Raw genomic sequence first — 24,798 nt, 5'->3', positions numbered from 1 at the left:
CGAATTCAAAAACCTACAGCAGCATGCTGAAAATGAAAAGGTTAGGGGCATAGTAATATCAAAGTAACAGAATAATTCAGTGCTGTTTTACTATTCACTTTTATGGTGAGCTCAATAAGAACTTCAATTATTTAGATGAAGCTATATTTTAGAATTTCCAGTCTGCCACAGAAACTCAGGGGTCCTTGCTACAGAATTTTGGTTCAACTAGCTGCACAGCACCCAGTGTGCCCAAAATTTTATAGTCCTATATACGTGTGTGTGTGTTTAGGTCTTTAATGAGGCATTAACTATGAAATCTGATTTCACTGTGTGTTCTTCCTGACGCACTTTTATAAATCTAATGATCTGATAGAAAGAATACTAATTCCCTCAAGAACAATCATTTTGTTCATGCTGTTGCAGCTTCATATGTAGCTGTAAGTTTGTCAGCCGATTCCTAGCAATTAAGAGTTGATTTCATGATACACAGTCAGAATGAGAAGTGATGACCACCGAAATCAATACTAAAATATTTGGAAGCATTACCATAGACTGTAATATCTTAGTTACTTTAAGGATTAGATTTTTTTGTAAAAACCCAATGCCAGATGTGTGCTTTACAATCTCAGGGTGCTAGTAGGTAGCATGTTATGATTTACCCCCCTTTTAAAGCTGAGCAACACGAACAGCGTGTATGGAATGAACAGTAAATAACCTTCTGACAGAAACAGTAGGCTGCATCAAATACAGGGCTCACTTCATTATTCTGATTTTAGAGTAGCAGCCGGGTTAGTCTGTATCCGCAAAAAGAAAAGGAGGACTTGTGGCGCCTTAGAGACTAACCAATTTATTTGAGCATAAGCTTTCATGAGCTACAGCTCACTTCATCAATGAGCTGTAGCTCACTTTTTTCATTATTCTGGGACATGCTGTATCCTGTGGACCCTGCTGTTATGCACCGATGCATGCGCACTGGTTTAAATAATTCATTTACTTTGTCAAGTGCAGTTCTTGATGTTAATGAATAACCTGAGGCCTTTCCCTTGCAGGGGTGGAGATGCCAGCAGTCCTCTTGCATCGGGGTAGTTACAGTACCATAATGAGAACATTCACAGGTAGGATTTTTTTTTTTTTAGCAGCCAAAAGATATGCCCTGAAGCACGAAGGTTATGGGGGGGAGCATGGATCCGCGTTCATATCACACGCCCCATCAGTACCCAGCCTGAGCCGGAGAGGCTAATGATCCAACCAGTGGACCAAATTCGGTGATGAATCCTGGTCACGGGCCGCCTGAGGCATACTGCGTATACATTAAGAAGATGAAGCTGATCAGTCACTAAACGACAGGCGTTAGGAAGAAGCTTCACTCTTGGGTAGCTTGTTCCATAATTGTCCACCACAGGGTTTCTTGTACCTTTCCCTGAAGTATCTCATGCTGCCCATTGCCAAAGACAGGATTCCTAACTAGATAGATGACAGATCTGACTCAGTAGGGCAAGGCCTGTCTTTTATAACATCAAAGAGGGAAGCCATAACACCCCATCCCCCACCCAGACACTCATCAGCATTCCAAGATCACACAATACATGGGTAAATGGCAAGGAATTTCACAATTAAGGGAGATCTTCTGCAGTGCAGCATCTGGTAACCTTTCAGAAATAATCTGGGGTTTACACTGACAACACAATATAATCTAATCACTGCTTCAATTGTCAAGGGAATTCAGGAATGAGGAGTTGCATGTAGAAATCAGTAGCATGAACCAACCTATCTATTCTTGGGTAAACATAGCATTAATCCTACAAAAGGAAAAAAATAATTAGAAATGTACTGTGAGTAATAAAACACTATTTGTTATAAAGTTTAATAACATCAAATGTAAAGGGAAGCAAAAGTAATGAATATCTTACCTCCACAATGTATATCATTTACTTAACCAAAACACACCATAGATGTGATCAGTAAAGCTCGTAAGAGTGAAAAGAAATTATTTAAAATACAATCTCCAGAAATAGACAAAGTAGTCATATGAAACTAAATTATTGCATCTCTAGCAATCCCTAATGATTCATTAGGAATTGGAGGCCATTATTTCACAATTCCCATGTGGAATACTGCTGACATCAGTGGAAAAACAGTAGAGATAAATTAGATCTCTTATTACTAGGGATGGGCAACTTGCAAAACCTAATGTCCTTGGAAATAATCAAGATTCTTCCCCATATGTAGGGACCATTAATTTAACAACCAAAACCAGGACTGATACCCTGATAAGGATGTATACTATGGAAAGTGAAAATTTCATTTTTTTTCTTTTTCTGGGCCTGCTAATTAGTCTTCCTGAAAGCAAATGAAAGACTAAAGAAGATGAAGGAAACTTAAGGATGGTAGTTACTACTCTATTAAACCGCTTACAATTAAAATAGCAAATCTTCAAATGACAGAGTCTCTCCCTTCTGTAAGATACATGTCTTTCTTTAATCCTAAACTCCAGTATTTCAAACTGAACACCTTTCCTAACATTTTTTTTTGTTTCATTAGCTGGTTAAAGAAAAGAAATGGGCTTGTAAATCATTATTTTTTATTTTTGAATGTAAAATTAGTAAAATGGAAGATTGGTCCAGTATCCCTCTGCATCAGCGTGTTTTCTTAAAGATTAAGTCATTAATATACACCGTCAGCTGGAACAACACTCCAACAGACCAGTTAGTACTTTGCGTTCATATAAACAAAACAGCTATTATTTTCCTTACGAGGAGTTTAATAGGCAATTATCAAAGCGCTTCAGACAAAATGTAAACATATGATATGAATGCATGACTTTCAACATGGAAGTCTGATGCACATACACTGGCTTCTTAATGCCACCCTTTACATAGTAGTAGTATAAAATACAATACAAAAGAAAATTAAAACATGAGCAAGTTAATGGTCATGTGTAAAGTGAACATCTGTCACTCTATAGTCCTATACATCAAACAGTTAGTGAAGCAAAATTGTCTTTTAATGGCTAACTGTCACACTTCATCGAATTAAAAGGAAGCTGTAAAATGACATGACAAGTTTCTCCATAAAAAGTCATAATACTGAACTACTGTAGTCCCAAGGACATTCTGTAATATAACTATGTCACAACATAAGACTTTATTCATGTTATACAGAACATCTTCTTTCTCGTCAGAGGGAGGCACACAAAAACGGGGAGCGCCTGAAGAGTCTCACGTCCAACCAGAAGTTTGTAAGGCACTTGGCTCAGTCTCTTCTACAATCATTTCATCACTAAGCTGCAGATTAGTTTGTTTCCTGTGTTGTGTGAATGCTTTTCAGCAGAGGGACCAAAAATATAACACCTCTGCATAAAGCACCTTGTTTCCTCAGAAGCCGGAAAATTAAAAAGGAAGTTCTGAAGTTTCACAATTAGATTGTAAGCTTGTTAGGCAGGGAGTCTCTTGCAAAGTGTTTGCTCAGAATCTAGCACAACTGGACCATGAGCGTGACTGGGACCTCTAACTGCTACCACAACTGTAGTTATTACAACAGGAGTTCAAGGCATCATGCAGCAAACTAATGAAATACAAATCAATATTTTAAAGACAAAGACAACATACCCTTGATTTTTTTTTTTATTTCTAATTCCCTATAGCAATGATATATTACCTTATAAATCAAGAAATTTATTCATAGAATCATAGAATATGAGGGTTGGAAGGGACCTCAGGAGATCATCTAGTCCAACCCCCTGCTCAAAGCAGGACCAATCCCCAACTAAATCATCCCAGCCAGGCCTTTGTCAAGCGTGACCTTACAAACCTCTCAGGAAGGAGATTCCACCACCTCCCTAGGTAACCCGTTCCAGTGCTTCACCACCCTCCTAGTGAAAAAGTGTTTCCTAATATCCAAACTAAACCTCCCCCACTGCAATTTGAGACCATTATTCCTCATTCTGTCATCTGGTACCACTGAGAACAGTCGAGATCCATCCTCTTTGGAACCCGCTTTCAGGTAGTTGAAAGCAGCTATCAAATCCCCCCTCATTCTTCTCTTCTGCAGCCTAAATTATCCCAGTTCCCTCAGCCTCTCCTCATAAGTCATGTGCTCCAGCCCCCTAAACATTTTTGTTGCCCTTTGCTGGACTCTTTCCAATTTTTCTACGTCCTTCTTGTAGTGTGGGGCCCGAAACTGGATACAGTACTCCACATGAGGCCTCGCCAATGCCGAATAGAGGGGAATGATGACGTCCCTTGATCTGCTGGCACTTCTCCTACTTATACAGCCCAAAATGCCCCTAGCCTTCTTGGTAACAAGGGCACACTGTTGACTCATATCCAGCTTCTCGTCCACTGTAACCCCTAGGTCCTTTTCTGCAGAACTGCTGCCTAGCCGCTTGGTCGTCTGTAGCAGTGCAGGGGATTCTTCCATCCTAAGTGCAGGACTCTGCACTTGTCATTGTTGAACCTCATCAGATTTCTTTTGGCCCAGTCCTCTAATTTGTCTAAGTCCCTCTGTATCCTATCCCTTCCTTCCAGCATATCTACCACTCCTCCCAGTTTAGTGTCATCTGCAAACTTGCTGAGGGTGCAATCCACGCCATCCTCCAAATCATTAATGAAGATATTGAACAAAACCAGCCACAGGACCGACCCTTGGGACACTCCACTTGATACCAGCTGCCAACTAGACATGGAGCCATTGATCACTACCCATTGAGCCCGACAATCTAGCCACCTTTCTATCCACCTTATAGTCCATTCATCCAGCCCATACTACTTTAACTTGCTGGCAAGAATACTGTGGGAGACCATATTGAAAGCTTTGCCAAAGTCCAGGAATAACACATCCACAGCTTTCCCCTCATCCACAGAGCCAGTTATCTCATCATAGAAGGCAAGGCATGACTTGCCCTTGGTGAATCCATGCTAACTGTTCCTGATCACTTCCGTCTCCTCTAAGTGCTTCAGAATTGATTCCTTGAGGACCTGCTCCATGATTTTTCCAGGGATTAAGGTGAGGCTGACTGGCCTCTAGTTCCCAGGATCTTCCTTCTTCCCTTTTTTTAAAGATGGGCACTACTTTAGTCATCTGGGATATTCATTATAATATCTTATGCTACAATTTACTAGGCTTCAGTTTTCTCTGATACGGCCAAGATTGTATTTGCATTAAGTAGCCATTTGGGGGAGGGAAGGGGAGAGTGTTTGTATGAGTATATTTTAATCGGTTTAGGAGTCTAGGTGCTCAGGAAATGAAGGCCCCAAATCAGCGAAGTACTTAAGCATGACTATGAGTAGTACTAGGGCCACTGTCTGTTACTATGACATGGCTATGTGAAGTCTAAATACAACTCCTCATGGAAAGCACCTCTATCAAAAAGACCACCATCACCATACTGCCATCAATTGTGGTACCACTCCTGGCATTCTAAACAGAGAGGACAAAGCCAGGAAGCATAAGCTACCTTTCATCCCAAAAGTTTGTCCCTGCAGAACAGAGTTATCATACTGGCAATTGTAATGCGGGGAACTATGCAGAATTGCTGCTTATGCAATGTATATTAGAGTAATTTCTCTAGCTTCTCTGAACCCCACGTCCCTTAATGAAATTATTCAAATTTAGTGTATTTATCTATTATATGGGGATAGATTAAAAACTTTAACCCCAAAAATGTTAAACTGTCCCCCAATGACAGGGCATAAACTGTTTAAAAATAAGAACTTTCCCAATTATGGTGAATTATCCTCTTGTCCCTGCTAGATGACTGTAGGCCGTCTACATACTGTGTACAGGGGTGACTTACTGTATCTGCATTCAGTTTCAAGAGAACAAACAGAACTGTGGTACAACAAGTTTAGTCAAGAACAATATAAAATAGTTGAATAATACTCTACCACCAAGAAAGACAATGTGATGCCTTTAAATTAATAATCATCTGTGGTATTATCTGCAGTTGAACTCTATTGCTGAGAGTGATAGTGGTTAGTCACTTTAAAAAGCCACTATTCAATAAAAAAATTAGAATCTAAACATATTACTCAAACTGTTGGTTTTAATTATTCCACTTAGGTTACTTAATTCCCTTGCTCATTTTATATTTTTAAATTAAGAAGCATGTATAGACAATTTCTACGTAAGGGGGAAATTAGATACCAAGGCCACATTCCTGCATCAGAATCTGCTGGCAGCTTTTGAATCCAAATAAAGCTCTCTGGTGTCAGACTAAAAGATTCCATTGAAGAATCGGGGCATTAAATTCTAACTCTCTCTAGTCCACTAACCTTTTGTTTGTTTAGCCTGCAAAGAACAATAAAAAATACAATTTTTATCTTTTATGTAGTGTTCTTCCTATACAATATCATATGAAACACTTTATGGAGAAAGCCAGTCATAAACTGGAGAGCCCAGGAAGGTTTTAAGGCAAAAAGAAGTGACTCATTTGGAAAGGCGGATAAAAACCAGTGAAGGTAGCTTTATATACTACGAAAGATTAACCAGCTTTAGAAATAAAACCTTCATTTCTCTTTATTGTTCTCTCTTCTTCTACAGAATCACCTTAAAATAATCTTCAATTTAATTTGGAAAGTTATTCATCCAGGACCTGCTTTAAAGAAGTAATTCAACATGTGGTGAACTGGTAAAATGATACACTCAAAACATTCACCTTTCTATTCTTCCACTCACTTCTCTCCAAGACAGAGAGAAAAAAATTGCACAATTACAGTGCAAAGTATTAAATTTAAAATTGCACACAACACTAATATTTTAAAATGGCAAATTCTGATTTACAGCAGATGAACACTCAGAGGCAAGTCTGCTCTCAGTTATTCATGAGAATGACAGAACCTATTGCAAACCTCTTCCTGGATTAATAATTTCCCAATTTAAATGGGAGGTTTTTTCAAGATTACACAATTATTTCTACGAGGAAGAAAAACAAACAGACAAGTTAGCTGGGTGTTTCTTGAGGTGGTTAATCTTTTATGGTATATAAAAATCCCTTCACTGAGTTTTACACTTCTTTCCATAATGCGTCACTTTTCCTTGATTTAAAATGAGTTCTCCTTAGTTTATGATTGACTTCAGTGAAAACAGACTAGAAGTTGATCTCATATTTGTAGGGTTTTTTTTAAATCTATTCACTCATTTTAAGCTTTGTATTCAACCTAACAATAAAAAATTCTAAATTAGAGATGCATTTGTAATCTGAACAATATCTACTGTAGACCTAACAGCCTGAAAACAGAGACTTTTTCATTTTTGTTACCATAGAGTGAAAGCTATTGTCTGAGCATGAAAACTCACTCACCATATCCTGTGGTTACTCAAATTATTAGTACATGAGTTAGCCTGTACATATAGAACCCAGTTCAGAAAACATTTAAGCATGTGCTTACGTTCACCTCTGCTCAGAAAAAAGAAAGTAAATCTCCACAAGAAAGTCTATAGAGTAAGTACACTTGAGTATAAAAATTATGTAGTTACCTATATGACCACCATAACCATAGCATCCATAAACCTCACAATTACTAATAAATGTTATCATCACAATACTTTTGTGAAGCAGAAAAGCATTTCCATTTTACAACCCGGAAAATGAAGAACCACTGCATGTTCATTTAATTGTCCTAACAATACAACAGAGTTAAGAAGAATTACTATGGCTCAATTTTTAAATAAAATCAAAAGTACAAGAGACACAGATCTGGCTTTTTAAAAGAAAATATTAGGGCTTTTGATTAATTGCAGTTAACTCATGCGATTAACTCAAAAAAATGAACTGAGATTAAAAAAATTAATCGTGATTAATCGTACTGTTAAACAATAGAATATCAATTTAAATTTATTAAATATTTTGGATGTTTTTCTACATTTTCAAATATATTGATTTCTATTAAAACACAGAATACAAAGTGTACAGTGCTCACTTTATATTATTTTATTACAAATATTTGCACTGTAAAAATGATAAAATAAATAGTATTTTTCAATTCACCTCATACAAGTACTGTAGTGCAATCTCTTTATTGTGAAAGTGTAATTTACAGATGTAGATTTTGTTTTTTGTTATGTAACTGCACTCAAAAACAAAACCTAAAACACACAAGTTTATTTACATTTACAGGAGATTCTGCAGACTGCTTTTTATTTACAATGTCACTTGAAAGTGAGAACAGGCCGTTCTCATGACAATTTTGTAGCTGGCGTGCCAGATATGCTAAACATTCATATGCCCCTTCATGCTTTGGCCACCATTCCAGAGGTCATGCTTCCATGCCGATGACGCTCGTTAAAAAAAAAAATGAGTTAATTAAATTTGTACTGAACTCCTTGGGGGAGAATTGTATGTCTTCTGTTCTGTTTTACCTGCATTCTGACATATATTTCATGTTATAGCAGTCTCGGAAGATGACCCAGCACATGTTCATTTTAAGAACACTTTCACAGCAGATTTGACAAAATGCAAAGAAGGTACGAATGTGAGATTTCTAAGGATAGATACAGCACTTGATCCAAGGTTTAAGAATCTGAAGTGCCTTCCAAAATCTTAGAGGCACTAGGTGGGGAGAATGCTTTCAGATGTCTTGAAAGAGCAACACTCCAATGCAGAAACTACAGAATCCAAACCATCAAAAACAAAAATCAACCTTCTGCTGGTGGCACCTGACTCAGATGATGAAAATGAACATGCATCGGTCTGCTCTGATCTGGATCGGTATCGAGCAGAACCTGTCATGAGCATGGACGCATTTTTTAAATTTTTTTAATCATGCGATTAATCGCGATTAATTTTTTAATCGTTTGACAGCCCTAGAAAATGTAGGTTGTCATGCAGTGTCACATGGTGCCACTGGATATTATTTTGGAAGAGGAGGTTACTCACCTGTAACTGGAAGTTCTTTGAGAAGTGTGGTCCCTAACTGAAGTCCACTGAGTGTTTACGCATGTGCACAATGCGTCCGGAGCCAAATAATTTGAAAGTAGTGTCCCCTGGTCTGCACATGCGCCCTGGTTTGCCTCATGCTTTCATCCAAGGTGATAAAGGGCAGGACGGACCAACACATCTCCAGTTCCTTCTCCACCACAAAACCAACAGACCCGTAACAGAGGGGAAGGATGGCAAGAAGTGGAATACAGATAGGGACCACACATATGGTAGAACCTCCAGTAACAGATAAGTAACCTCTTCTTCTTCAAGTGATGGTCCCTACTGTATTCCACTGAGGGTGATTAACGAGTAGTACCTAAGTCGGAGCAGGGTGTGACGATGAAGATGGAATGGTTGAGTGGAGGACTGCCTGCTGAAGAAGGCATTTACAGCTGAGTCCTGTACTAAGGCATAGTGCATGGCAAAGGTGTGCACTGAACTCCATGGGGTCACTCTACATATGTCCCAAAGCAACACATTGTGGAGGGAGGCTGTGGTCAAAGCCTGGGTTCTCGTGGGTAATAAGCCCACATCCCAGTAGGTGGAGGCAGGCAAGACAGTTGATAGCACAGAATCCACTTGGAGATTCTCTGGATGAAGACTGTCTGATCCTTGAGTCTTTCTGTTACTGCAACAAAGTGTCTGGGGGACTTCCTGATGGGTCTTGTCCCATACAGGGAGAAGGCCAAGGCCCGTTGGATGTCTAGGGAATGGAGTCATTGTTCCTCTGCGGATGCTAGTGGCTTCGTGAAGAAAACAGGGAATTGAATGGATGGATTAATGTGAAACAAGGGGATGACTTTTGGCAGAAATTTGAGTTGCAGACACAGCGACATGCTACCTTTATGGAAAATTGTGAAAGAGGGGGGTCTGCCATCATGGCTCAGAGTTCACCAACCCTTCTTGCAGAAGTGATAGCAACCAGGAATGTGACTTTCATAGAATCATAGAATCATAGAATATCAGGGTTGGAAGGGACCCCAGAAGGTCATCTAGTCCAACCCCCTGCTCAAAGCAGGACCAATTCCCAGTTAAATCATCCCAGCCAGGGCTTTGTCAAGCCTGACCTTAAAAACCTCTAAGGAAGGAGATTCTACCACCTCCCTAGGTAACGCATTCCAGTGTTTCACCACCCTCTTAGTGAAAAAGTTTTTCCTAATATCCAATCTAAACCTCCCCCACTGCAACTTGAGACCATTACTCCTCGTTCTGTCATCTGCTACCATTGAGAACAGTCTAGAGCCATCCTCTTTGGAACCCCCTTTCAGGTAGTTGAAAGCAGCTATCAAATCCCCCCTCATTCTTCTCTTCTGCAGGCTAAACAATCCCAGCTCCCTCAGCCTCTCCTCATAACTCATGTGTTCCAGTCCCCTAATCATTTTTGTTGCCCTTCGCTGGACTCTCTCCAATTTATCCACATCCTTCTTGAAGTGTGGGGCCCAAAACTGGACACAGTACTCCAGATGAGGCCTCACCAATGTCGAATAGAGGGGAACGATCACGTCCCTCGATCTGCTCGCTATGCCCCTACTTATACATCCCAAAATGCCATTGGCCTTCTTGGCAACAAGGGCACACTGCTGACTCATATCCAGCTTCTCGTCCACTGTCACCCCTAGGTCCTTTTCTGCAGAACTGCTGCCTAGCCATTCGGTCCCTAGTCTGTAGCTGTGCATTGGGTTCTTCCGTCCTAAGTGCAGGACCCTGCACTTATCCTTATTGAACCTCATCAGATTGACTTTCACGGAAAGGAGGGACATAGAGCATGATGCCAGCAGTTTGAAAGGTGGTTTTGTTAGTATGGACAGAGTTAGGTTAAGGACTCACCGGGGAGTGATGAGTTAGACGGGTGAGAAGGTTCTGATGCGGCCCTTCTAAAACCTAACAGTTAGTGGTTGTGTAAAGACAGAGCACCCTTCCATGGGGGGGTAGAAGGTGCTAATCACCACTAGCAGGACCCAATGCCTTCAAGGACAGGAGGTAGTCCAGGAAGAGGGGGATCCCCACGGATACTGAGGGAAGTCCCTTTTTTTGGGCCTCGAGGCAAAGCATTTCCACTTGGCCTGGTAACAGTGCCTAGTGAACTCCTTCTTGCTGCTGGAGAGAATGTTTTGGACATCTGAGGAACAGGCGCATTCTAGAGAAGATGCCCATTCAAATACCATGCTCTAAGATGGAGCACCTGTGGATTGGAATCTCTGATCTCGCCGTCATTCTGCATCAGGATACTGGGGAAGATGGGGATGGGAAATGGTGGTCAGGTGGACATATGAAGGAGGTTGGTAAACAGAACTGTCTGGACTGTTGCTCTGTCACAGCTAATCTTGTGGAGTACTCAGGGTAGGAGCCGAACGGGAGGGAAGGCATAGTTGAGTTGGTCTGATCAGGACAGTATGAAAGTGTTGCCTTGAAAGTGGTGACCAAAACCTCCCCTGGAGGTTGTATTTGGTGCTTACGTGGAAGGTGAAGAAGTCTCTGTTCAGCATCCCGCATCATCTAAAGATGTCCCAAACTACAGATTCATGGAGTTCCCACTCATGGTTGATCACAAACTGCCTGCTGAGAGAGTCCACAATCATGTTCTGTGTCCCTGAGAGATAGGCTGCAGCCAAGAGGACCTGGTGGGTGATACAACAATTCCAGAGGTTGATGGCTTCTGCAAACAGAGCGGTCAACCTCAAACCCCAAACCACCCTGCGTTGATGTAGAAAACAGTGGTGGTTTGTCTGACATGATAAGAACATGATGGGAACGGATGAAAGGGAGAAAGGCTTGACATGCTTTCCATACATCCAGGAGCTCCACAATGTTGATGTGCATCCTGGATTCCCAAAGAGTCCATGTTTCCTGTGTCATGTGATCATCCATATGTGCTCCCCAACTAACAAAGGATGCATCCATGATGATCATCCTTTCTGGGGAGGAGGGGAGTAAGGGAACCCATACACAGACATGACCTGGGTCTGTCCACCGCTGGAGGGATGAGAGCACCCGGGGGGGGAACTGTCAGCAGCAAGTCCACGGTGTGATATTTCGGTGCGTAAACTGTCTTGAGCCACACATCTGGAGACAGCGAAGATGGATTTGAGCAAAGGCAGTGACATATGTACACAAAGCCATGTAACCAAGGAGAGACAGGCAAGTCCTGGCAGAGACATAAGGATTGTTACAATGTGAGTTATGAGTTCTTGCAGTGTTTGGATCCTGTTGCTTGGTAGGTAGGTCCGAGCTGTGACCAAGTTGATGGTGGCCTCCATAAAGTCAATGGATTATGTGGGGTCCAAGATTGATTTTTCTACACTGATACTGACCCCAAGGCATGAAAGAATGCTAAGCAGAATGGAGGCTGAAACTTGGGCTTTGAGTTTGGATCATGCATCCAGGAACCAGTCATCTAGATAGGGGAATACAAGGACCTCATGATGCCTGATGTAGATCGCCACATCAGAGAAAACCTTGGTGAAGACTCTGGGAGCAGTGGTTAGTCCGAAGGGAAGAACCCTTTACTGGAAATGGGTGTGAGCCCACCGTGAACCTCAGGAATCGAAGTCAACTGTACCTGCGCTTCGGTACCCAGGACTGCCTGATTCCCTTGATTGTGGGAATTCTTCTCATGTTTAGGCATATAAAGTGCACTTCAAATTCATGGAAGGAGCATCCCCTTTCTTTGGTTTTGAGGAAGACTTAATGCCATGTTTATGGACATGTTTCCTTACCTCCTGACTAGGCTCAGCACAGGGTTCATAGTGGTGGTACACCAATGCCAGATCTGGACTCCGTAGCCACAGGTGCACTCCTGGCTGTTTCAGGCTAATGTACACACAGAGTTCCCTGGCATGGGTCTGAGTGAAGCCTCATGAGGACTTCCATAAGGCACTTTTGGAGGTGGACAGCCCGGCCTTCTTGGGTACGGCTGGGAAAGGACAGGCAGATACTGCACCTGGATGCATTGTGGGCTTCTCCCACGCAGTAAAGGCAGCACTGATGTTTGTTGCTGACCAAGCAGGAGCGCAGGCAGGAGGTACAGATTTTAAAACCTGGGGCCTTAGGCACAGTCCAGTATCTCCAGTATCCATCCTAATCACTAAAACTACAAAAAAACTATTTAAAAAATCACTAAAAATACTATAAATTGTAAAATGCTAAAACTATGCACAACAATGTTTTTAAAGCTGCATCAGAGACAAGGACACTGAAAGTGCCAACCTGGCCCATGCAGCCGTGAGAAGGAAAAACCTTAGAGGTTTTTAAGGCCCAGCTTGACAAAGCTCTGGCTGGGATGATTTAGTTGGGGTTGGTCCAGCTTTGAGCAGGGGGTTGGACTAGATGACCTCCTGAGATCTTTTCCAATTCTATTCTTCTATGATTCTATGAACGGGAAACACGGCGGTCCGCCCTGCCCTATATCACCTCAGATGAAACCTTGAGGCAAACCAGGGCACATACGCGGTCCAGCAGACACTACTTTCAAATTCTCTGGCTCTGGATGCATGGTGCACATGCGTAAACCCCTCAGTGAAATGCAATAGAGACCATCACTCCAAGAAGAAATATACACTTCACTAAAACAAAATAATTTAACTGTTTCCATAATTTAAAAAAAATTAAAAGTCTATATTAGGACAACAATGGAATCTTAAATGATTTGTGAGTTAGTGTTTATGTACACTATTTTTCTAAGCAGCTAGAAGAAATGTGCATCAGTGTTCAAAACTATTTTGAAAAAAACTGAATTACAGTAGAACCTCAGAGTTACGAACTGACCAATCAACCACACACCTCCATTGGGAACCAGACGTATGCAATCAGGCAGCAACAGAGAGAGAGAGAGAGAGAGAGAGAGAAAGAAAGACAGAAAGAAAACACAGTACAGTATTGTGTTAAACGTAGACAACTACAAAATAAAGGGAAAGCAGCATTTTTCTTCTGCGTAGTAAAGTTTCAAAGCTGTATTAAGTCAAAGTTCAGTTGTAAACTGCACTTTGAAAAAGCAACCATAATGTTTTGTTCAGAGTTACATTTCAGAATTATGAACAACCTCCATCCCCGAGATGTTCATAACTCTGAGGTTCTACTGTATGTGAAGATAATTTTCAAAGGGAGGCACAAGAATTTGGCCACACAAACCCATTAATATTGTTGGGAGTTGCACAGCTAAATTCTTACGCATGACTTTGAAAACCTAGGAGTGCTGCTCATTATCAGAGCTGGTTGGGAATATTTTGACACAATGTTCATTTCTCAGAAAATGCTATTTTGTTGAAATGAATAAACTTTTCACAGGAAACCGTCTGTTTCAACTTTCATTGGAAAAGTACCTCGAGTCCAGTGGCCAGGGCACTCATGTGGGATGTGGGAATTTCAGGTTTGAATCCCTGCTCCACTGAATATTTTTAATTATTTACACGATGTGGAAGAACTCTAACAGGAGACTGAGAGGGACCCACCCAGAACAGCCAATAACTTAGTGGTTGGGGCACTGATCTGGAATGTGGGAGACTTGGATTTGAGTCCCTGTTTCAAATCAGGCTGAGTTTTTGAACCTGAATGTTCCATACCCCAGGTGAATGCCCTGACAAGTGGGCTACTGTTGGTGGCCCCTCTCTCTAAAAATTTCAAAAGGAGTCTGTTTTATCCCAATGCAAAATGGAATTTATTTATTCTTTAAATTTCCAAAGTTTTTGCAGGACAGGAAAACCATGTCCTGGCTGCCTTTCTTCAGTATGTTCCTGAGTTTTTAAACACAGTGTTATCACTTCTCTCAGGATCTTCAGCTGAGGAAGGTGTGAAGTAGGCCTTACTGCCAATATGATTTTTAACTTCAGCTTTTTCCTGAAATAAATGATGTCAACAAATTCATGCATTTGAAGCACTCTGAAAGGGGGAAATATAACCTTTTTCAGGCCTTTTCTTAAAAGAAAAAATGCATCAAGTTTACATTAATGAAGTAAATACTAATGGAAACTGCGTGATCATGGGAGACTTTAACTTCCCAGATATAGACTGGAGGACGAATGCTAGTAATAACAATAGGGCTCAGATTTTCCTAGATGTGATAGCTGATGGATTCCTTCATCAAGTGGTTGCTGAACCGACTAGAGGGGATAGCATTTTAGATTTGGTTTTGGTGAGTAGTGAGGACCTCATAGAAGAAATGGTTGTAGGGGACAACCTTGGTTCAAGTGGTGATGAGCTAATTCAGTTCAAACTGAACGGAAGGATTAACAAAAATAGATCTGCAACTAGGGTTTTTGATCTCAAAAGGGCTGACTTTCAAAAATTATGGAAATTAGTTAGGGAAGTGGATTGGACTGAAGAACTTATGGATCTAAAGGCAGAGGAGGCCTGGGATTACTTTAAATCAAAGCTGCAGAAGTTATCGGAAGCCTGCATCCCAAGAAAGGGGAAAAAATTCATAGGCAGGAGTTGTAGACCAAGCTGGAGGAGCAAGCATCTCAGAGAGGTGATTAAGAAAAAGCAGAAGGCATACAGGGAGTGGAAGATGGGAGGGATCAGCAAGGAAAGCTACCTTATTGAGGTCAGAACATGTAGGGATAAAGTGAGACAGGCTAAAAGTCAAGTAGAGTTGGACCTTGCAAAGGGAATTAAAACCAATAGTAAAAGGTTCTATAGCCATATAAATAAGAAGAAAACAAAGAAAGAAGTGGGACCGCTAAACACTGAGGATGGAGTGGAGGTCAAGGATAATCTAGGCATGGCCCAATATCTAAACAAATACTTTGCCTCAGTCTTTAATAAGGCTAAAGAGGATCTTAGGGATAATGGTAGCATGAAAAATGGGAATTAGGATATGGAGGTAGATATTACCATATCTGAGGTAGAAGCGAAACTCGAACAGCTTAATGGGACTAAATTGGGGTGCCCAGATAATCTTCATCCAAGAATATTAAAGGAATTGGCATGTGAAATTGCAAGCCCATTAGCAAGAATTTTTAATGAATCTGTAAACTCAAGGGTTGTACCGTATGATTGGAAAATTGCTAACATAGCTCCTATTTTTAAGAAAGGAAAAAAAGTGATCCGGGTAACTATACATGGTAAATAGGCCCAGTGGCCTGTGATGGGATGTTAGATGGGGTGGGATCTGAGTTACTGCTGGTGAATCTTGCCTATATGCTCAGGGTTTAGCAGATCGCCATATTTGGGGTCAGGAAGGAATTTTCCTCCAGGGCAGATTGGAAGAGGCCCTGGAGGTTTTTCACCTTCCTCTGTAGCATGGGGCACGGGTCACTTGCTGGAGGATTCTCTGTTCCTTGAAGTCTTTAAACCACGATTTGAGGACTTCAATAGCTCAGACATAGGTGAGAGGTTTTTCACAGGAGTGGGTGGGTGAGATTCTGTGGCCTGCGTTGTGCAGGAGGTCAGACTAGATGATCATAATGGTCCCTTCTGACCTTAGTATCTATGAAATTTAGTATCTATGAAATTTCACAAATCTTCCAGGATTTCTATAAATAATTTAATAAAAATCTACATAGCACCAAGAAGAAAAGACTAGATTAAATCAAAAATACTGGAGTATAAACTTCAAGGGGAGATTCTCAACTAGTGTATAAGTTGTCATAGCTACACTGAAGTCAACAGAGCTATAACACTTTATATTGTTTGAGGATGAATTTCTATTTATTCCTTCTACTCTGCTGCTATTTCTTTCAGTATCCATTCTGGACGGGCTGTGTTCTCATCAGAGCAAAGAAGGTATTTTTAAAGTAATAACCTTACTTTGTTGAGGTTTGTAATGAAGTACTTTGCTGAGCCTCTTTCAACCCAGTGAAAGCTCGAGACTGGCTAATTTCCTGATCTTGGCAGCCTAAGCAGCAAAATTACACCAAATTTAACAGCTGCACTACTGCAGTATTGTTATTACCAAACCAAATTAAACTAATATTTTAAGCAAAATGTTTCATTAACGTGGCTGCAAATCTTGTATAGGATATATTTTACAAGTACAGATGAGCTCAGAATGTTCTTTCAGGATGCATGAACAAATTTTGGTATTTTCAAAAATAAAATGAAAAACAAAACAAAACAAAAGTATACTATATCAGACTTACAAGTCGTCTTCTCTCCTCTTCTACAGCAATCAATAGCCGGGCAAACTCTTTCAGTGACTGGGCTGTGAAAAAGAAAGATCAAATTAATATTCATATCAAGAGCAATGGAGAGGGCCAAGGATCCTCTTATGCCAAAAGGTCTAGAGGTGCATCAAATGAGCACTGCAACTGCATGCTATTAGCTTGGGACTTCCTTCATCTATCTCTGAGTTGTGAAGAATATGTATTAAAGTTATAACAACCAACAAGAATGCACTTTTATGTAGAAATCCATGATTAAATGGAGTCTCCCTAACTAGTGATTTAAATCAATTTGATTTAAATCAAATCCACCCTGAACTTTACACACAAAACAAAAGAAGGCCCCTTGGCAAAGAAAAATCCTTTGTTCCTTGTATAAATGTGCAGAGAACAGGTATTGCACAGGAGCATGGAAAACATTCAATTAAAACTATGGAAGTCAGAGTACAAACATAAGTCTGAAAGTAGTCCATAGTTGGATCCATCTATTTATGTTTACAGATGATTATTATTATTATATCCATAACCTCCTTAGGTTTCTGTCCTGGTAGGTGAGGATTCATCTTGCCACAAAAGGAGAGAGAAAGGGTGGAAAGTGTATTTTAAAGGTAACAGAAAGAGGGCTAGGTATGTTCAAGGAAAGGTGGAACTTCCTCCTCCTCCTTCTCTCTCTCTCTCTCTCTCTCTCTCTCTCACACACACACACACACACCCCATTAGTGTCAACAAAAAAACATGTATTTAATTCCATGAAAAGTAGAATTACCCATTCTTCTAACCAAAGGTCATTATCGAGAAGTACAGTCATACTCTGTTTGCTGCCAAGCTGGGAGTTGTGCATGAGCAATGAAGACAGGATAGGACCCAAATGAGGACATGCTTATAACTACCAAAGCTCAATTAAGTATCTTGACTGAGGAGAAAAAAGGGATTTTATTGGGTGGGTTTTTTTGGTTTTTTGCTCTTCAATGTAGACTGTACAGTTAGGTAATTTCAGGTAATCTTTTTTGGGAATAACAGTTGGGGGAAAAAAGTCGGTATGAAAGTTAAGCAGCTTGAAATGCAACCTGTATATTTAGATCATTATAAAGTCTGTTCAGAATTAACAGAAATCAAAAGCTTATTTTGGAGGCAAATGGAAATATGAAAAGCATTAAGCTGTAAAACAGAAGAACAAGGGAAACATTCCAATACTTTGGGCAATGGTCTGTCTAGGAAAATGTCCAACTATTGATACTTTTTTTGGCAGGAGACTAGTGTAATCAGAGAAGATACATTTACATCCACTTGTGACACTACTGAGCTACAAAACAGACATTTTTACACTATAAGCATGTTGTGACTGGAATCTGTAAGAACAGGTCATTTCTATTTTCTGTTTTAATCAATTGAGTCTTTGTCTTTAACTCCTTCCAGATGACTTACTACCAGCAATGCATTATTGACTTCCCAAACATTTTTGTTTACACAATTGGCACACCTTCAGAGAAGAGATCTTTAGAAAATTATGCTGGACCAGCTGCAGGGTTAAGAAAGCAAGGGTTTTGCAAGCAAGTGGTGAGAAAACTTCTAGAAAATCCCTTTCCTTTTGTTTGTATTATTTTCTTAGGGCATAACGGGTCATTAATGATTTGCCACCACAATTCCATGGATATCACTGCACAGGCAGGACAGGCATATAATAGTTATTGCGGGGCGGGTTATCTTCCTTTGAAGCATCCAGCATTGGCTGCTTCTAAAGACCTGATGATGAACTTGATGAACCAACGGTTTGTCCTAGAATAGCAAAGTCCTAGGTTTCTATACTCTCAGAATCTGAAAACAGAGAGGAAAGTAACCTAATCGCTCTTCCTTGCAGTATCTTTTCTAGAGTTTTGTGCAAGTGTAATGAAAGGAAGTATGTGAGCTTTATAATAAATTTAGTAGCCATGAAGAACAACAGTTCCCATGGTCAGTTTGCAGAAGTGCCAATTAAAAATCATTTTATTTGTAAACTAGGTGCAGAAGTCAATAAGACGTAGAAACATGGAAACCCACAATATGTTTTTGAGATTTCCTTTGACTGATCTGGGGATCTCAGAGAGACACATTTGCACATTCTGCAGATCAGCTCTAAAGACTGCTATGGAAATGATACAAAATAGTCCTAGCTTGACATTTGGAAAGCCAGTGAGGGGATTTAGACACACAATTTGGTTAAATCCCCTAGTCACCTCTGAAAATATCAACCTTAGTGAATATAACGATGCTTGTCGAAAGGTTCTACAGGTTTAATTGATACTTTTGAATAATCAACAGCACCATCACTGAAGTCAAACAATGGAAGCTGTGTGTGGGAATTGACTAAAGAACTCTTTTCTCTAAACAGTTCTACCCTCTCTCATCCCCTTTCTACCCAAATGTTATGAAATAATCATTTACCTTTTATCCCCAATATACCACTTTAATGGTATATCTCAGTAAACAAATATTTGCAAACTCCCACCATGCTGCTAATGTGATTGTTGACACAAATGTTTTTCCTGCTCAAGCTGATCCTCAGTGTCCATCCCTCCTGCTGCTCTGGCTGACCTCATTAGCTTCTCTCCACTCCTGCTTTACCATCTACTTCTCTCCTGTTACTGCTCCCAGCAGTTCAGCTCCTGCACTTCCCTGCCTGACCCATCACCAACTACCTGTCCAATTCTTTATGCCTGCAGCTCAACAGCCATCTCTCACCTGCTTTCTACTGTTTGACAGTCTATTTTTTCCTCTCACACAGGCCAAAATTTTCCTCAATTTAAAAAAAAGCTAATTGCTAGATAATAGTCTTTAAACTCTTTGTTCCAAACAGACCACATCCATTACGTAATTATTTTTAAAAAGTGGTACATGCCTTATAACCAGGCAGGCAAATTACTGAGGGTCAGTATTCTCATATTTATATTCCCAACAAATTAGCATAATATCATTTTTTCCTTCAAAACAGAAAGGGTGGAACCTTTTTATTCCTGGCACTGCATGTTGAAGTGATTCTCTATCCATTACTAAATAATATCCTATTTTGTTTAAGGACATGAAACACTGTTTGAATTTTATTATATATTCAGGAAAGTAGGATGTACTTTATAAAGCAGTTACATTTCTAGTTCAGTCAGCAAGATAAATTGTTTCCAGATTATTTCACTGAAATAACTACTCAGTTTTTAACCATAAAATGATAAGTTACTGTTGCCACATGTTAAAATCTTATTTTTGCTCTTTATTTTTATTTTATTTTCGCTTTGGAGTTACTTTGCCAGTGACAGAATTTATTTCAATTGAATCACATACAGTACCCATTGTAATGAGCACTCTCTCTATCCAATCATTTAGGGCCAGATCCAAACCCATTAAGTCAATGAAAGTCTTTCCATTGACTTCTGGAGTCTGGCCCCATATGGCACTCTTCACCCCAGCATACAAACACCTCATAGAATGACCACCTTCACACTATAAAGGCCCATGACACAACTACTGTTCTAAAATGTGGTCCAGACTATGAAAAAGTTTGAGAATCTCTAATATACAGGTACAGACACCTTTTATCAGCTGAGCCTAGGCATTCGACATACATAAGCAAAATCTGCTGGCTTCCCTATTGCCTCAGCACAACCCCTATCTAATCCATGAAACAAATTAAATAAAATAAATAAAACCTGATCTCTCAGCTGTACATAAGATGACATCATAATCAAGAGGAGAGAGAAGAGGAAGTTACTCACCTTGTGCAGTAACAACGGTTCTTTAATGTGTCTCTCTCTATGGCCTGGTCTACACACTGCGGGGAGGGTGGGAGGAATCGATCTAAGTTATGCAACTTCAGCTACGTGAATAACATGGCTGAAGTCGACGTACTTAGATCTACTTACCGCGGTGTCTTCATTGCAGTAAGTCGACGGCTGACACTCTCCCATCGACTCCATCTGCGCCTCTCGCCCTGGTGGAGTATCGGAGTGGAAGGGAGAGCGCTCAGTGGTCGATTTATCGTGTCTAGACTAGACGCAATAAATCGATCCTCACTGGATCAATCGCTGCCCGTCGGTCCAGCAGGTAATGTAGACAAGCCCTATGGGTGCTCTGCTGTAGGAGTATCTGCACCCTTGCCCCTCTCATTGGAGATTTTAGGTAATAGTGTCCATTCAGACCGCATGTGAGTTCTCCTTTCCTTATGGTCTGCCCCCAGTTTCCTTCTCTACCGCAGAGCCCCGAATTGAGAACTCTGAAGTAGACAGTAGGAGGCCGGTTGTGGAGCACCCATAGGGACACACATCTCAAAGAACCATCGTTACTGCACAAGGTGAGGAACTTCCTCTTCAAGTAGCGTCCCTATGGGTGCTCCATTGTAGGTGACTTCACAGCAGTATTGCCTCATTGAGGGCTGGGTCTTCTGAGTGGAGTCCATTATTGCAGAGAGCACTGTGGATCTGAAGATGGCACTGAAGGCCAAGGCTCCAATGAACGAACAGTGTTCCGTGAAAGTATGAGCAGAAGTCCAAGTCGCTGCTCTGCGAATTTCTGAGATAGGTACATCTTTAAGGAATGTGACCAAGGTATAGATTGACCTCATGGAGTGCATACAGATTCTGGACAGAGGGGACAGGTTGTGCCTTTGGTAAGAGTGATGAATGCAAATGGGGACCCATTTGGATAATCTTTGAACCAATGTGCAGAACCTTTGGATCTTTCTGCTAAGGAGAAGAAGAGCTTAGGAGACTTTCTGAAGTCCTTAGTCCTGTCCAAGTAAAATACCAGCAATCTTCTAACATCTAGCATGTTTAAAATTGCATCCCTGTTGTGACAATGTGGTTTCGGGGGCGGAGGTCAGTTTTCCTCTGCGTAGCAACACGTCTTTCACTAGTGAGAGCATTCCACTTCTAAACCTTGAAACTAAGGAGCCAAGCCTGGAGGCGGAGGATCCACAAGTTGGGGTGAAGGATCTGTCCGTCTCTTTGAGAGGGCAGGTGAGGAATGGGCCAAAGAGGAACCGCAGGACATACCGCCATCTGTGCCAGGTAAGGGAACCAAACTTACCTTGGCCAGGAAGGGGCAATCAGAATGACTCTCTTACTGTCTCCTTGTATTTTCAACAGGATTTTGGATAGCAGAGGAAATAGGGGAAAGGTGTATAAAAAGGTCCCTGTGTCAATGGAGCTGTACCCATTGAAATAAGGACTGAATTAGGCTATTTGTTTACTTTAAAGTTATAATCCTTACAATGAGAGGAATTTTATTTTTAAATTTCCAATAAAAAAGATAACCTATTTTGGTGACATATAATGTTTCACTTTGAAAAAAGTCTGGTGAATGAGGTAAGGCCTTTGACTGGGTCAATAAAAGCTGCAGCTTAAAAAAAAATCATGTTACTGTTTGGATTAACTCAGTGTATTTCTTGCAAATTAAATACTGAAAGAGAGACACTAAAGCCCCTTGTTTTCCGCATGACCTACTGTACTCTGCAGAATTAGTAGAAGAAGGTTATGATTTGTGTGGAATTCACAGATTTCCTGACAATGTGCAATGCACATTCCTTATCAGACAAAGCACAGATGAACTGAAGTGAACAAAAAACAAAAACAAAAACAGATACAAGTAATTTTTACAATAGAAAACGTCTTGGGTCACTGAACAGTACTGATAAGATATTAGTAAAACAGAGGAAGAAAATGTAGAATTCTATGTGTTTACATTAAGATATTTTAAATTATTTTCATGAATCCAACTCCAGAGGTTTTAGTTTAGCAGAATAAGTAACGGCATTATTTTTAGGTCATTTTTAGTAAAGCAGAGCAAATACTTCCTTAATCAGTTTATTTATATCCAGTCAAAGTAGTTAAAAGGTACTAGTTTACATAATTTGAATAGTTTTACAGTCTACTTCCTATGTAAATACTATTCGAAGACCTGGTAAGATAACACTTCTCATTATGATGGGAAAGATGTCTGAGAGACACAAGTTTTAACATGCAAAAACAATTCTGTATTTAGTCGGCTGTTTATTTGTGGCTTCCTTCGTCACAACAGGTCTCCAGCTGTTTTCTCTGGAGCTTTCACAAACCCAGCAATAATTTGCTAGAACCTCTCTTCCTTTTTTCAGAGAAATAGCTCAAACTTTTTTTTTTAAATCTCTACTCTCATTGAAAAGTCCTTTCCCTAGTTTGCCTTGTAAGGAAGCAAACTAATGTTAGCAACAGCTTACAGTGATGAATGATTTGACATCATTTATGTCAAGTGAAAACTTTTCTATAGTCTTTCAGAGTGTGGTCTAGGCTTCTGTTCTTTCAAATTAAATGGATTTTGTGGTTCATATGAACAAAAAAATTCAAAATCATAACGGACTTTAAGAAGTTTTGTTGTATATTCATGTATATGGAGTTTACCTCCTGGAACCAGATGTATACCTATTTAAACTACTATAGATACTCTATAAAACACTTTAACCTAGTGTCAAAGTTCAATGTTATTACAATATAAGGCTCATTTTAAAGATAACCGCTATTGAGCTATCTGTTCTCACTAAGGCCTTGTCTATACTACGAAATTAGGTCGAATTTATAGAAATCGGTTTTGTAGAAAGCGTTTTTATACAGTCGATTGTGTGTGTTCCCACACAAATGCTCTAAGTGCATGTGTCATAAATATAAAGGGAAGGGTAAACCCCTTTAAAATCCCTCTTGGCCAGAGGAAAAATCCTCTCACCTGTAAAGGGTTAAGAAGCTAAAGGTCACCTCGCTGGCACCTGACCAAAATGACCAATGAGGAGACAAGATACTTTCAAAAGCTGGGAGGAGGGAGAGAAGCAAAGGGTCTGTGTCTGTCTGTATGCTGCTTTTGCCGGGGATAGAACAGGAATGGAGTCTTAGAACTTTAGTGAGTAATCTAGCTAGGTATGTGTTAGATTATGATTTCTTTAAATGGCTGAGAAAAGAACTGTGCTGAATAGAATGACTATTCCTGTCTGTGTCTCTTTTTTGTAACTTAAGGTTTTGCCTAGAGGGATTCTCTATGTTTTGAATCTAATTACCCTGTAAGGTATCTACCATCCTGATTTTACAGAGGTGATTTCTTTACTTCTATTAAAAGTCTTCTTGTAAGAAAACTGAAGGCTTTTTCATTGTTCTCAGATCCAAGGGTTTGGGTCTGTGGTCACCTATGCAAATTGGTGAGGATTTTTACCAAACCTTCCCCAGGAAGTGGGGTGCAAGGGTTGGGAGGATTTTGGGGGGAAAGACGTGTCCAAACTATGTTTCCCAGTAAACCCAGTTAGAGTTTGGTGGTGGCAGTGGAGATCCAGGGACAAAGGATAAAATTAATTTGTACCTTGGGGAAGTTTTAACCTAAGCTGGTGAAAGTAAGCTTAGGAGGTTTTCATGCAGGTCCCCACATCTCTAGTCTAGAGTTCAGAGTGGGGGAGGAACCTTGACAGCATGTTGTCGGCAGAGTGTATCCACAGTACCAAGGCAACCGTCGATTTCCGGAGTGTTGCACTGTAGGTGGCTATCCCACAGTTCCCTCAGTCTCCGCCACCCATTTAAATTCTGCGTAGAAATCCCAGTGCCTGATGGGGCTGCTGTGATGCAAGTAGCCCACGCAATCAAAGATCTGCTGATATCAAGGGTAGTGACCCTGGGAAATGTGCAGGTCATAGTGGATGGCTTTGCTGCAATGGGATTCTCTAACTGTAGTGGGGCGATAGACGGAACCCATATCCCTATCTCGGCACTGGAGCACCAAGCCAGTGAGTACATAAACCGCAAGGGATACTTTTCAATGGTGCTGCAA

The 24,798-nt window shown here is 40.5% G+C and overlaps 1 protein-coding gene and 1 long non-coding RNA gene across 5 annotated transcripts in view; one reads left to right on the top strand and one right to left on the bottom strand.

Moving 5' to 3' along the window:
• The window catches only part of LOC311515100, a 74,969-nt gene extending 57,811 nt beyond the window's left edge, over positions 1–17,158 (top strand). For both annotated transcript variants that reach the window (XR_014710049.1, XR_014710050.1), the window contains 3 exons: positions 1,032–1,097; positions 16,580–16,621; positions 17,004–17,158. This is a non-coding gene — a long non-coding RNA (uncharacterized lncRNA). The remainder of the gene's footprint in view (positions 1–1,031; positions 1,098–16,579; positions 16,622–17,003) is intronic.
• The window catches only part of ARHGAP42 (Rho GTPase activating protein 42), a 313,472-nt gene that overhangs the window by 181,620 nt on the left and 107,054 nt on the right, over positions 1–24,798 (bottom strand). For all 3 annotated transcript variants that reach the window (XM_084617969.1, XM_084617968.1, XM_084617970.1), the window contains exon 3: positions 16,978–17,039. In XM_084617969.1, coding sequence (XP_084474095.1) covers positions 16,978–17,039 — 62 coding nt within the window. The remainder of the gene's footprint in view (positions 1–16,977; positions 17,040–24,798) is intronic.

Source organism: Lepidochelys olivacea (assembly GCF_965140295.1).
Source record: "Lepidochelys olivacea isolate rLepOli2 genome assembly, chromosome: 1".
In the NCBI taxonomy this organism is placed as follows: Eukaryota; Metazoa; Chordata; order Testudines; family Cheloniidae; genus Lepidochelys; species Lepidochelys olivacea.
This window is presented reverse-complemented; position numbering and strand designations above follow the sequence as displayed.